Source organism: Microcaecilia unicolor, chromosome 12 (genome assembly GCF_901765095.1).
Source record: "Microcaecilia unicolor chromosome 12, aMicUni1.1, whole genome shotgun sequence".
NCBI classification, from domain to species: Eukaryota; Metazoa; Chordata; class Amphibia; order Gymnophiona; family Siphonopidae; genus Microcaecilia; species Microcaecilia unicolor.
Window position 1 is genome coordinate 28,306,087 of NC_044042.1, and position 13,059 is coordinate 28,319,145.

The window sequence follows — 13,059 nt, forward strand, 5'->3', positions numbered from 1 at the left end:
TGAAGCATCACAGTCTGAAATGTATCTCCTTCCCTTTCCTCTTCCAGATCATTTGGAGGGGAGGCAATGCCCCCCTACACCACCCAAACATTACCTTTAATACACCACACCCAAAAATTAAAATAAACCAAAATCCAAATTAATAAAGAGCATAAAATATAATCTATCTATAAAAAGTTACACAAAATATTACCAACACATCCACGCCACACAATGACACCTGATAAAAAAATACAATGCATAAGAAAAAAAAAACCCCAACAGAACACCAACACAAGAAAAAACAACGAAAACTATATGCCAGTAAGAAATAACCAGGGGAGAACAGTTCTAAGAGGGAATTGTCCAGGCGGGAATAGGTGAGTGGGAACTGTCCAGGTGGCAACTAGACTGCGTACAGTGTGCAGGTCTTGTGATGAAGGCATGAAAACTTGTTAATCTCATGTATGTGCGTTTTAAAAAAAAAAATTCTCTCATTTCCTTTTCTTTACTTTTCAGTGATGATAACAAAGGGAATCAAGAAAATACTTTTTGCTTAGTGCAAAATTATGCAAAATTTGGAGTCTTCCTGCAACCTCTTGACAAGAGATATCCTCCGGAGGGTTAGGAGAAAGTGCATTAAAGAACATCAAGGGGCCCTTTTTCTCTCTTCTGTCCATGCCTGGAGATGGATTCTAAGAATGTAGCTGGGAGTTTCTAACAAGAGGCTAATGGAAAATCCATATGTGTACAAGACAAAACAGTGAAGCCATGCTTCTGCTCCAGTGGCTGACTGTTCAAGAGTGCCAAAACAGTAGGAAAATCAGTAATTGTGCTGCCTCAGCCTCCCCTTTTTGAGCTTCCCACCTTCCCACCACAACCACAGAATACATTTACAAGCTACTGCCAATGTGGAAGAGATTGTGGAGTAGGGGGAAAGAAATTGTGGTCTCAATGTGTTTCTCTTAAATTGATGAGGTTACTTGTTTTCCTGGAAATGGCTGGAAAGAGTGCAGTCTGTTTGCGCCTGGAATATCTCACCTTCTTTTTGCTCCTGAGTGGATGGTGTTGTTGGTACAATCTGGTGTCTGCAAAACCAAAGGGCCATGGGCAGCCTCATATGAACTCCATCCGGATAGACGGAGATATCACCCTGGGGGGTCTCTTCCCAGTCCATGGGCGGGGAGCTGAGGGCAAGGCCTGTGGGGAACTGAAGAAGGAAAAGGGTATCCATCGATTGGAGGCAATGCTCTATGCTTTGGATCGCATCAACAATGACCCAGACCTACTCCCTAACATCACTCTGGGAGCTCGCATCCTTGATACCTGCTCCCGTGACACTCATGCCTTGGAACAGTCACTCACCTTCGTCCAGGCTTTAATTGAGAAGGACAGCACAGATGTGCGCTGTATTAATGGTGGGCCCCCCATCATTACCAAGCCAGAGCGTGTGGTGGGAGTTATCGGAGCCTCTGGTAGCTCGGTCTCTATTATGGTAGCCAACATTCTGCGGCTTTTCAAGGTACGTCCTAATGGGTTCTTTTATTTTTGTAGATTCTACTGTCTATTCAATTAACTTAGAACTCAGTTCGAAGACTTTTCAAGGTACATTCAGCAGGATGACCCAAAGAATGCAACCTGGGACTCATGAAAGATAAAGGTTTGCAATTAAAGGAAACTGTCTTAAGTTCATCATGTAAGTAACAGCATTCTGATGGACATGTTTGGAAATGTGGAGGCTCATTTTTCAAAGCACATAGGCTTTGTAAGTATATGTGTTTTGAAAATGAGCCAATTAATAAATGTTTGTTGGCTATTAATTTGCTCCAAGAAACTCTTCAATATTCAACAAAGTGCAAATTATAATTTAATTCACTGTCCATTTTGCTTACCAAGATATCAGAAAGGAGGAAAAAGACTGCAGAAACTCAGAATAATGTCCTGCTTTTCATACATGCAGCCAGAGGTGTATTCAGGTTGTAACGCCACGGGGAGCAGAGGGGCACACGCATGCACTGTGTAGTTGCGATGGACCACCTGAAAAATAGGCGCTGGTGCTGTCTGAAGTTCGTGTAGGGGAGCTGTCACTCCCCTGGTGCCCTACCTAGCTACACCACTGCTTGCAGCTGAGTAGCTTCCTCACTGGTCTTAAAAAGCCTCCTTCTTTTTCATCTTTATGTTCTTTTGTTTTAATTATTTATCAACTAGCTTTTGAGCCCGTAAAAACGGGCTATTATAGGAAGGGGGGGTTGAAGGGCCCGCCCCCGCCGCCGAGTTTGCCGCTGCCCCCCCCCCCGAGCCGTCACCACCCACCTTCCACCCGGCCGGGCCCTCGCTCCGCTATTGAAACAGCGAGGGTCCGGGAACGCAGCACTGAGCTCTGCTGAGCTGCCGACGTCGGCCTTCCTTCTTCTTCTCTGCCTGTCCCGCCCTCGTGTGACGTAACGTCGTCGAGGGCGGGACAGAGGCAGAGAAGAAGAAGGAAGGGTGATGTCGGCAGCTCAGCAGAGCTCAGTGCTGCGTTCCCGGACCCTCGCTGTTTCAATAGTGGAGCGAGGGCCCGACCGGGTAGAAGGTGGGTGGCGGCGGCGACTCAGGTGGGGGAAGCGTTAGAAGGCGGTGTCCCTCCCTCAGAAATGCGCAGTACAGACCCTCTGTGTTCCGCCCCCCATCATCACGTATTGACGCGGGGGCGGGGCAGAGAAGGTCTCTACTGCGCATTTGCGAGTGAGTACGGTCACTCGCCGTTTATATGTTTGATTTTAGATTTTTAATTATTATTTAAAAAATTCATGTCATTAACATCATCTTAAATGGATTGAAATGAGACACTATCTGAATTCCAAGCCAGTTTGCTCAACAGAGCGCTACTGTCTCACTCTAAGCTTTCTCAGGAGCATCACGGATACTCTTGCAAAACCTTGTCCTATAAAAACAAGACTCAGTTAAACTTTCTGTTGGTTCTTATTGGTATTAAAAACTTGCCTGACTAGATTCTTCAAAGCACAGAAATGATACCTGCCAAATACTTTTCATTCTTTCTCAAATCGCAGCTGGAATCCAAGATGGCACCCGACTTTTAAAAAAGATGCCAACCCTGGCAACCAATTAAACTCAAAATTATATCGGTGAATCTCTTGAGGAAGCTTAGAGTGAAACAGTAGTGCTCTGTTGAGCGAACCGACTTGGAATTCAGATAAGTGTCCTGTTCCAGTCCATTTAAGAAGATTTAATGACATGAATTTTCAAAATAATAATTAAAAATCTAAAAAACTGATAAATAGTTAAAAGAATATACAGATGAAAAAGAAGGTTTTTTAAAGACTAGCGAGGAAGCTACTCAGCTGCGAGACCAGCGTATATGAAAAGCAGGACATTATTCTGAGTTTCTGCAGTTTTTTTTCCCTTCTTTCTGATATGTTGGTAAGAAAAGTGGACAGTAAATTAAATTATAACTTGCACTTTGAAAACGAACACCATAATGAATGAATGGCTGCTAAAACCAGAAATGTGATGTGATTCATTGTGTACAGAAAGACTTTTGGTCAGCTTTAAGTTTGTGATCTTTCATCCCATTTGTCATCTTGCTTCTTCTGTTTGGGCTCAGCGTTACAGATACCATATGCAAGAGAATTGGGGACTGAAAGCCAGGAGTGGCCTAAAATCTGCCTTCAGAAGCTGGGTCACATCACATCCCCATAAAACCATAACGTATGTGCCACAGAATCCACAGAGACTGGCACAGTCACAGAAAGCTAAATATAATGCAACCCCCCCACCAAAAAAAAAAAAAATCTTGCAGTACACTGGTTTCTATGTTGCAGTGTATGTTAGAACCAAAGTAAGTATGTTATAGAATGTTGGCGGCCAGTCAACCAATCAGACAGCTAGACTAGCTGATGTGAGCCTATAGTGTGCCTGTCTACACATGTGTTGCTCCACCTGGAACAATAGTTGGGATGTGCTATACTCTACCCTGGGAGGCAATAGTTGGGATGTTTATATCATATTTTCAGGGATGGAAGTTAGGCTGTTCCATACATTTATGGAAGGAGAGCAGTTAAAATGTTTTATGCTGTTATATGGAGAATGGTAGTTGGACTGGTCCATACTTCTATACAGGGTATGATGGTAGGCAATTGGGTTGCTGAATGCTCTCATACAGGGAGGGGAAATTACACTATGCCATGTTCTTATGTGGGAGTTTGGTTTACTGTCCTATGCCCTTGTATGACATAGAAAATCTCCATTGTGAAAAATGATGTTATTTTGTTCCATGTGACATACTAATAGCATTATTGGTCATTGTAATAGACTGGTGCTATGTTGGGTCTCTGGTCAGCTGGTTGAAATTTCCTTCCCTATATCATCCCTTTTGGTTTTATTAGCCCCAGACATTGCCACAAAAGACATGAATCACTTGACCATGGGAGCCTGATACGGGTGCACCAAGAGTCAACAGGAGATGATGACCTTCAATGCTTCCTGTATCACTGGTTAACTGAGCTCTCCTTTGACTACAGCTCAGTATCATTGAATGGTACTGGGGTACCTGGAACATTCTGAATACCGAATGGATCACAAAATGCTGCTCAGGTCTTTGAGGACAGCCCATGTTAATGACCCGAGATGGAAATTAAAACAGAGACAATATCAGTAGACCTAGACCACCTGATTCACCCAGTTTGTCCATGTGCCTATCAGAGATCCTTTAGGAAATCCTGTTGCCTGTGTCCTCGTTCCACTATTGAATTCGTCACTATATATTACATTTCTTTGTTTTCTGTTGATATTAACCTTAATAGGTCTGTAGTATTTTCCTTCCTCCATGCACCTGCTTTTATGGACAGGGACTACGTCAGCCCTGGAACCTTTCCTGTTTTAAGGGACGAGCTAAGTAGATTTGTTCTTCATAAAAATGAGTAATAAATGTCATAAATAAGTTGAACAGAAATGCAGGAGAGCACAGTTAGCATCTCCTTCAGCTCTTCCAGTATTTTAGAATGTACCTCATCAGATCCCATCGCCTTGTCTTCTTTCAGAAGCTCCACGTTCCCCTATGTCCCTGCCATGTCCCTCCAGTGTGAATACAGAGTAAGGAGGCCATTTTAGAAGCCTTGTCCATGTAGATTGGCTGCACATGTAAACGGCAAGTTCAGAAAGCTGCTATTTACCCTTTTAGAAGCTTGGAAGGCACAGACACAAAAGGAGTGTGTTGAGGGTGTAGTTAAGGCAGGCCAAAAACTTATGGACTTGATATTCAAAAGGGTTTAACCTGGAAGGGGAGGCTCCTGCCCGGCAGTGGCATAGCCACAATGGGTCCTGAGCCCCATCACTTTGGGTTCAGCCCCCCTGCTCTCCATGCTCCCCTCCAAGACTCCAAATACCTGAAGCTGGTGCTTAGTGGCAAGCCAACAAGCATTTATTAATCAGCTCATTTTCAAAGCACATAGAGGTTCTACATCAGCGACCTGGCAGTGAACAGCACTTTCTATGGGCAGCCACTGCTATGCTGGGCCCTTCTCCATGCATGTTTGGTTTTTGTGAAAACTAAGCATGTGCAGGGGGAGGGATAGTGTGGTGGTGGTGATAGTGGTGGCAGCCCTAAGAAAGTGCAGATCCTTTTGTAAAATACTGTGAGAATTGTGAATGTCCTGACCCGGATGTTCCATTTCCCATCAATTTGACCGTTCACTTGTCTACTAGATTGTAAGCTCTTTTGAGCAGGGACTGTCCCTCTATGTAAATTGTACAGCGCTGCATAACCCTAGTAGCACTTTAGAAATGTTAAGTAGTAGTAGTAGTACCTCAAAATTCTATGCAAAATGGGGCTTCACAAGTCTTTGTTCAAAATATATGCTCTCTTCTGATTCTCTGCCTCTTTAAATCCACCTTCCTATTTATTTTATTGTTTTCATTTATGCAATTTTGTATACAAAATCTTCTTTTTATTTTTTACTGTTACCTGTCATGTCTTCCTTTTACTTATATATCTGAGGAAAGGAGACAACAGAGTCACCTAGAAAGCCTAGTGATTTTCTGCTGTTCATGGAGTCTTTAATCTTCTAGGAGGCAGCATTGAAATAAGCTTGGTGGTAATTTCAGTCTCTGAGAGGGAAGTGCAGGCTTTCAAATATCACAGTGGTGTTGTCTGGAAATGTACATGATATTAAAAGTTCAAAGAGGCACAATTTGAGCCAGAATGCTTGAAACTGCACCGTGAAGAAAGGAGCCTGTGTAAGTACCAAGGCAGTGAGATTCTCCTGACTTAGCACAGAGCGGGAGAAACCAGGATAGGGAGAGCAGGGAGTAATAAAAGGAGGCAGAGAATGAAGGAGATAGAAATTGTGTCTGAGAGGGAGACAGAAGGTAAGCCCAAAACAGAACAAACTCCGTGGACCCAAATAGAATTTGATTGGCTAAAATTAGCTGCCTAGTGAATTCCTTCTGAAAATTGCCATCCTCTCTTCTCTAGCAACACATAGCACATTTCCTCAATCCGCATTCATAAAAGGGAGAAATGGAGGGTGGAAGGCAGGGTTAAACAAACAGAAAGGGGGAGGGAGCGAGATTGAAAAACTGTATGAGTGATATGCAGTGCGTTTTTTCTAGCAAATGCTAGGCTACCCTTCAGGGTGGGGTTGTGGACCCACCCCACAATAGCCAGGCCCCCTGCAACCAGTCACAGAATCTATGGCAAGGCAGAATTTGTGTGTAAAGCCTGAGCTCTTTCATTTAAAACTTGAGGCTCATGGGTCAATTTTTGCAAACAATAGAAAAAGTGCTGGTACTCGGTACCCCCAAGTACCCCCCTCAAAAAAAGCCCTGATTTTAGCAATGGAAAAGGTGCCGGTACTCCGTACCCCCAAGTACCCCCTTTAAAAAAAGCACTGGTGGTACGTAAGAGGGATAGAAACATATAAAGAGAGTGAGAAGGGAAGGTGAAGAGCAGAAAGAAAGAGAGACCTAGAGAAGGGGAAATAGAACAGAGTTGAAAAGAAAGAGAGACATAATAGGAGTGAATGGGAAGAGACACTCAGAAAGGGAGAAACACGTAGAAAACAAGATATTTTCTCAGGGCTGAGGTCAGCTCTTGCTCTGGGGTCCTCAGCAGCTTTAAAATAAATAGAAATCTAGGAGGGTTCTTTTCCTTTGCATGAGCTGAAAACCCATTCACTTATCCCTCAGGGAATTGAGAGCTGTTAATGCAGGGAAAAACTACACTGCTGATGGAACCAGATTTTCCTGAATTGCTTTTACAGTGTGTTTAATGCTTAGCAGCGGATGAGGCAGATATTAAATAATGAAAATAATACAAATTAGTAAAGACAAGGGGAGAAAGGGGAAAAGGGAGAGAAAGAAACAGGAGGAACTTAAGGGGCAAGGGAGAGGGAACAAGAAGGAGGGAGATGTGTGTGAAGAAGGAAGACACAGCAAAAGGGGGGAGGGAGGGAGAGTGTGAAAGAAAAATACTTAGAGAGGGATCACAGGAGTGGGGAGGAGAAGGTGAGAAAAAAGAAAGATGAGAGAGAGAGAGAGAGAGAACAAGGAAAGGGGGAAAGAATGGGAGAGGAAGAAGTATTTCAAAAGTGAGAGAAAGGATAGGAAATTAGAGGAAGGAGTATTTGATTATATGTATTACTTTGGCATGACAGTAAAAGGTATGGTATGAGAAATGAAGAGAAATTTTGGCAAAGAGCAGGAGTGAGGGAGAAAGAAAGATGGGAAGGATACAGAGACTGAGAGAAGGAGTAGGAGGGGAGAGGAAGGAGGGACACTGGTGCAACTGCTGAGGGAATCTTCAGCAAGTAGTAGCTAGCTGCTGGGCACTAAGACAACAATTCTATAAACTGGTGTCCCAATGCCATGCAGTTAGTGCCAATTCTATTACAACATCTTGGTGTGAAGACTCCATTACAGAATACTAGCATGCAAAATGCCATCTTATGCTTTATCAATGGTGAGTGTAAGTTGGCATGCCTTTATAAACAACACATGTAACTGAGAGACACACCTATGGCCTGCCCATGCTCATGCCTCCTTGCATTAGGTATTATAGCACTTATTTAATAGCACCCAGTGGGAAAGGGAAATGGGACTTGATATTTTTTGCAACTACATTCAAAGCAGTTTACGTGAGTATACACAGGTAATTATTTGTACCTGGGGCAACGGAGGGCTAAGTGACTTGCCCAGAGTCACAAGCAGCTGCATTGGGAATCAAACCCAGTTCCCCAGGATCAAAGTCCATTGCACTAGCCCTACTCCTCCACTCCACACAAGTGACTGTTAATTAATGCCACCTTTCATGCATGTAAGTGGCAAGTGTTTCTAGGTGCTAATGTCATAGGAGCCAACTTTTCAAAATTATTGGGGGTGCTAAGCTTAATGGAAATAACCCCTCCCTGGACACATACAAGGAATTTTCTCAATATTGGGGGTGCTCAAGCACCCACCGCACCCACAGAGTCAGCTCCTATGGCTAGTGTATGGACTTGTCTTCTATACTTGCATGCTGGATTCCAGCTCAGGCACTAACCAGAAAATAAGAGCCATTTGAGTTGAGGATTTATCGGTCCTTCCACTAAGCCCCTCACAGAAGCTCCTTCTATTTACCGAGTGCAAGAAATCAACTTTTTGCCTGGACAAGTTGCAGAGACACCCAACTTGGAGGAAAGAATTTTACTTTCACTTAGGGCCATTTTTGCAAAGCGGTGGTATGTGTATATTCATACATACTGCCGCTTTGCCATGCTTCATTTTGGCATAACCGTGGAAGCTGGTGGCAGTGCTGCCCCCCACCACATGCCATTTCTGGCATGATGGATTCCTTTTTTGGTGCCAGAGACTTACCTGGCAGTCCGATGGAACGGTACAGTATATAGGGGGTGTAGTGCTTCAGTGTGCAAAGGAAGAGCGGGACTTGGGGGTGATTGTGTCTGAAGACCTTAAAGCTTTCAAACAGGTAGAAAAGTGACGGTCAAAGCCAGAAGGATGCTTGAGTGCATAAAGAGAGGCATGACCAGCAGGAAAAAGGAGGTGATAGTGCCGTTGTATAAGTCTCTGGTGAGGCCTCATTTGGAGTACTGCGTGCAGTTCTGGAGACCGCACCTACGGAAAGATATAAACAGGATGGAGTCGGTCCAGAGGGCGGCTACGAAATCAGTAAGTGGTCTTGAATGCAAGAATTATAGGGACAGGCTTATGAACCTCAACATGTTTACACTGGAAGAGAGGAGGGAGAGAGGAGACATGATAGAAACATTTAAATATCTCTGGGTGTCGATAATACACTGAAACCTTCTGCTCAGTGTGCTGCTGCGGCTAGAAAAGCGAATAGAATGTTGGGTATTATTAGGAATGGTATGGAAAACAGGTGTGAGGATGTTATAATGCCGTTGTATCGCTCCATGGTGCGACTGCACCTTGAGTATTGTGTTCAATTCTGGCCGCCGCATCTCAAGAAAGATATAGTAGAATTGGAAAAGGTGCAGCGAAGGGCGACTAAAATGATAGCGGGGATGGGACGACTTCCCTATGAAGAAAGACTAAGGAGGCTAGGGCTTTTCAGTTTGGAGAAGAGACGGCTGAGGGGAGACACGATAGAGGTATATAAAATAATGAGTGGAATGGAACAGGTGGATGTGAAGCATCTGTTCACGCTTTCCAAAAATACTAGGACTAGGGGGCATGCGATGAAACTACAGTGTAGTAAATTTAAAACAAACCGGAAAAAACCTTTCTTCACCCAACGCATAATTAAACTCTGGAATTCGTTGCCGGAGAACATGGTGAAGGCAGTTAGCTTGGCAGAGTTTAAAAAGGGGTTAGACGGGTTTCCTAAAGGACAAGTCCATAAACCACTACTACATGGACTTGGGAAAAATCCACAATTCCAGGAATAACATGTATAGAATGTTGGTACGTTTGGGAAGCTTGCCAGATGCCCTTGGCCTGGATTGGCCGCTGTCGTGGACAGGATGCTGGGCTCGATGGACCCTTGGTCTTTTCCCAGTGTGGCATTACTTATGTACTTATGTACAGGAAGAGAGCCTTTTTCAAATGAAGGAGAGCTCTGGAATGAGGGGGCATACGACAAAGTTAAGAGGGAATATAGGCTTAGGAGTAACCTAAGGAAGTATTATTTCACAGAAAGGGTGGTGGAGGCGTGGAATGGCCTCCCGGTGGAGGTGGTGGAGTCGAAGGCTGTTCCAGAATTTAAAAAGGCATGGGATAAGCATGCGGGATCGCTTAGGAACAGGAAGAGTTAGGGGTTACAGAGGATGGGCAGACTGGATGGGTCATATGGCCTTTATCTGCCATCATGTTTCTATGTTTTCTAATCAGGCAGCACCGCGCACTGCCCAGTTACCGCTGGGTTAGCTTGGTAGCCCTTACTGTCTCCTAAATGGTAAGGGCTCCCCCTGGAAATGGCTGTTCGACAAGTGTACACTTATCACAAAGCCATTTCCTTTTTTTTTGGTCTTTTACCATGCTGCGAATCCACAACCAACTTTACCACAGGACCCCTTTTACAGCACTTTGGTAAAAGGGGCCCTTAGTGTTTAAGGGGTTCTTTTACTAAGACACACTAACAGATTTAGTGCACGCTAATGATTAGTATGTGCTAAATGATAAGATGCCCATAGGAATATAATGAGGGTCCTTTTCCAGCTTTGATAGTGAAGTATTCACTGGCGATTTGGAAACACAATAGGTCATGCCGTTTTATTCTGTTTTTTTTCTACGTTACTTCCTTGAGCTGGTATGTGAGTTGAAATTGTTCTTTTCAGAAAGATACAATCTAGCCCCTGACGCAGCCCTTTGTGGGCGAAACACGGCCTGTGTTGGGCAACTGTTTTACGTATGGTATCTTTAATAAAGTCCTTTTGATGTTATACTGATCTGCTGGCTTATTTTCCACATAGGAATATAATGGGCATCTTATCATTTAATGTACACTACCCATTAGCATGTGCTAAATCTGTTAGTGTGCCTTAGTAAAATAGACTGTAGACTGGAAAAAGAAGTGGGAAACCGTTAGTGACAAAGAAGCAACAGGAGCCCAGGCTGGAGGCAGTTTCCGTAGGTGGTAAAATAAGTTTGTATCCCCCCTCAGCTGTCTCTTTTCCAAGCTGAAGAGCCCTAACCTCTTCAGCCTTTTCTCTTAAGGGGTGGAGCTCCATCCCCTTTATCATTTTAGTCGCTCTTCTTTGAACCTTTTCTAATTCCGTTACATCTTTTTTGAGATACGACGACCAGAATTGAATGAAGGGTCTGATTCTTCGTTGAAAAATGGGGGAGTTCCAAGGTATTGGCATGAGTTATGAGGAGCACCAGTGAAGATGTCCAGGAACTCTTAGCAATTTGTGCGTATAAATTCTAATTATTGTCAATTAGTGCTCATTATTGCTTGTTAAATTCTGATTGGCTTGTTAAGCTAATTAAGGTGTACACGTTGTTATAGAATATGCTTGGATTTCAGTGTGGAATGCTAGGCATGCTATATAGAATCCAGAGGTAACCCCCTATATATGGCGTCCAAAGCTGTGCACTATGTGGGCATTGACCCAAGATGGATATACAAGTAATTGGCTAAGGAGCCAATTAGTGCCAATAATTGGATGCTAATCGGCACCAGTTTGGAACTGGGTGTACATTTTTATAACAATGTACGCTCAAATCCCACAGTGCGCAACCCAAAAGGGGGGAGTGGCCATGGGAGGTGCATGGGTGGGTCAGGGACATTCCTAAAATTTGCATGCAGTGTTATAGAATACCGGGAATGTGCACCCAAATGTGGGCACTGCTGCTCATCTTTGACTGCCCATTATAGAATAGTATTGAGCACCATTTACCGAATCTAGCCATAATTGAGTTGTGCACCTATGCTATAGAATACCAGTGAGTGCACGGCTAGCACTTACACACGTAACTGGAACAATCACAAAGTGCTGGTAGCCTATAATTTACACAAGCATATTGATGCCTAACCTTATGTGACCTATTGCAGAATGAGGGTGGGTGTTTGAGGAAACACCCCTAGCTTTCCCTCTCTATCCAAAGGGCTTCTTTCGTTTAAATCGTGACCATTTTTAGAAATTGGGTCACCTTTACATTTCCAAAGTTCAGAGGATGCCTTGCAAGACAGAGTAACTTCCCGGGGCCCTCACGATCCTCCCCCAGGGCCTTAGCAGTGCTAATTCTCTCTTCCTGTCCTTTACCCAGCTCCCTCCTGGTCTGTTCCCCTGTCTCTCCTTCAGGAAAGACTAGCTCTCCTCTCACATACCCAGTTCGAAATCTTGGACCCATTCATCTAGGGCTTCATTTTAGGGGAGGTCCCGTATTGCGATTGTAATGATGGATTCAGCAGTGCAAATGTAGGCTAATTTGTGCTCATCGACAGCACTATTCCTGGGTTAAAGGCTGACTGAAAATTGCTCATTCATAACCTGGCTAAAGGTACCTGTGGGGTTCCACAGAGAACTTACTTTTAGCTGAGTTAAGGGGTTGCTTGTGTACACTGCATTTTCTTTCTTCCTTTTATGAAATGTTCAATGAGTTTTATTAATATTTAACCAAGTGAAAAAGGAAAGAACAGGACAGAGAGCACTGGGACAATTTGTAGTCATGCACAACTAAAAATAGGTTGCATGTCGAGCCTTTCTGCAGTGGAATTGAACAGGTTGTTATATCTTTATAATAGTAGTTGTTCTATTATACTTAGCTGCTGGAAAAGATTCAAATTTGTAAAGTCGAAGAATGGTATTCTACCAAAAGGTCACATCTTCCAGTGACTCATAAACATTTGTTTTGTCATAGAAAGCAGAATATCCATCATATCGTGATGGTAGGTAGGAAAAGGTAGGAAGCCCCTGTACACAAGTTGTGAATGAATTAGGGGGGGGGGGGGCTGCCACTTGTGTGATGGTTTCTTGGCAGACTATTAGAAGGCCGTTTGGCATTTCCTTCCCCAGTCATCTTTACCCCCTGGCTAAGGCTGGATACTCCTTTAGTGACTGAAAATGGATGGGTGGCTGAGTTAGACAGAGGCCGACTACCTGACAGAGTTTCCGGTTC

The 13,059-nt window shown here is 43.8% G+C and overlaps 1 protein-coding gene across 1 annotated transcript in view; it reads left to right on the forward strand.

Moving 5' to 3' along the window:
- The first annotated feature begins 1,078 nt into the window (after positions 1-1,078).
- Positions 1,079-13,059, forward strand: part of GRM4 (glutamate metabotropic receptor 4) — a 267,421-nt gene continuing 255,440 nt past the window's right edge. The window contains exon 1 of the mRNA XM_030221059.1: positions 1,079-1,501. Within this exon, the coding sequence (XP_030076919.1) occupies positions 1,100-1,501 (402 nt within the window). The 5' untranslated portion in view covers positions 1,079-1,099. The remainder of the gene's footprint in view (positions 1,502-13,059) is intronic.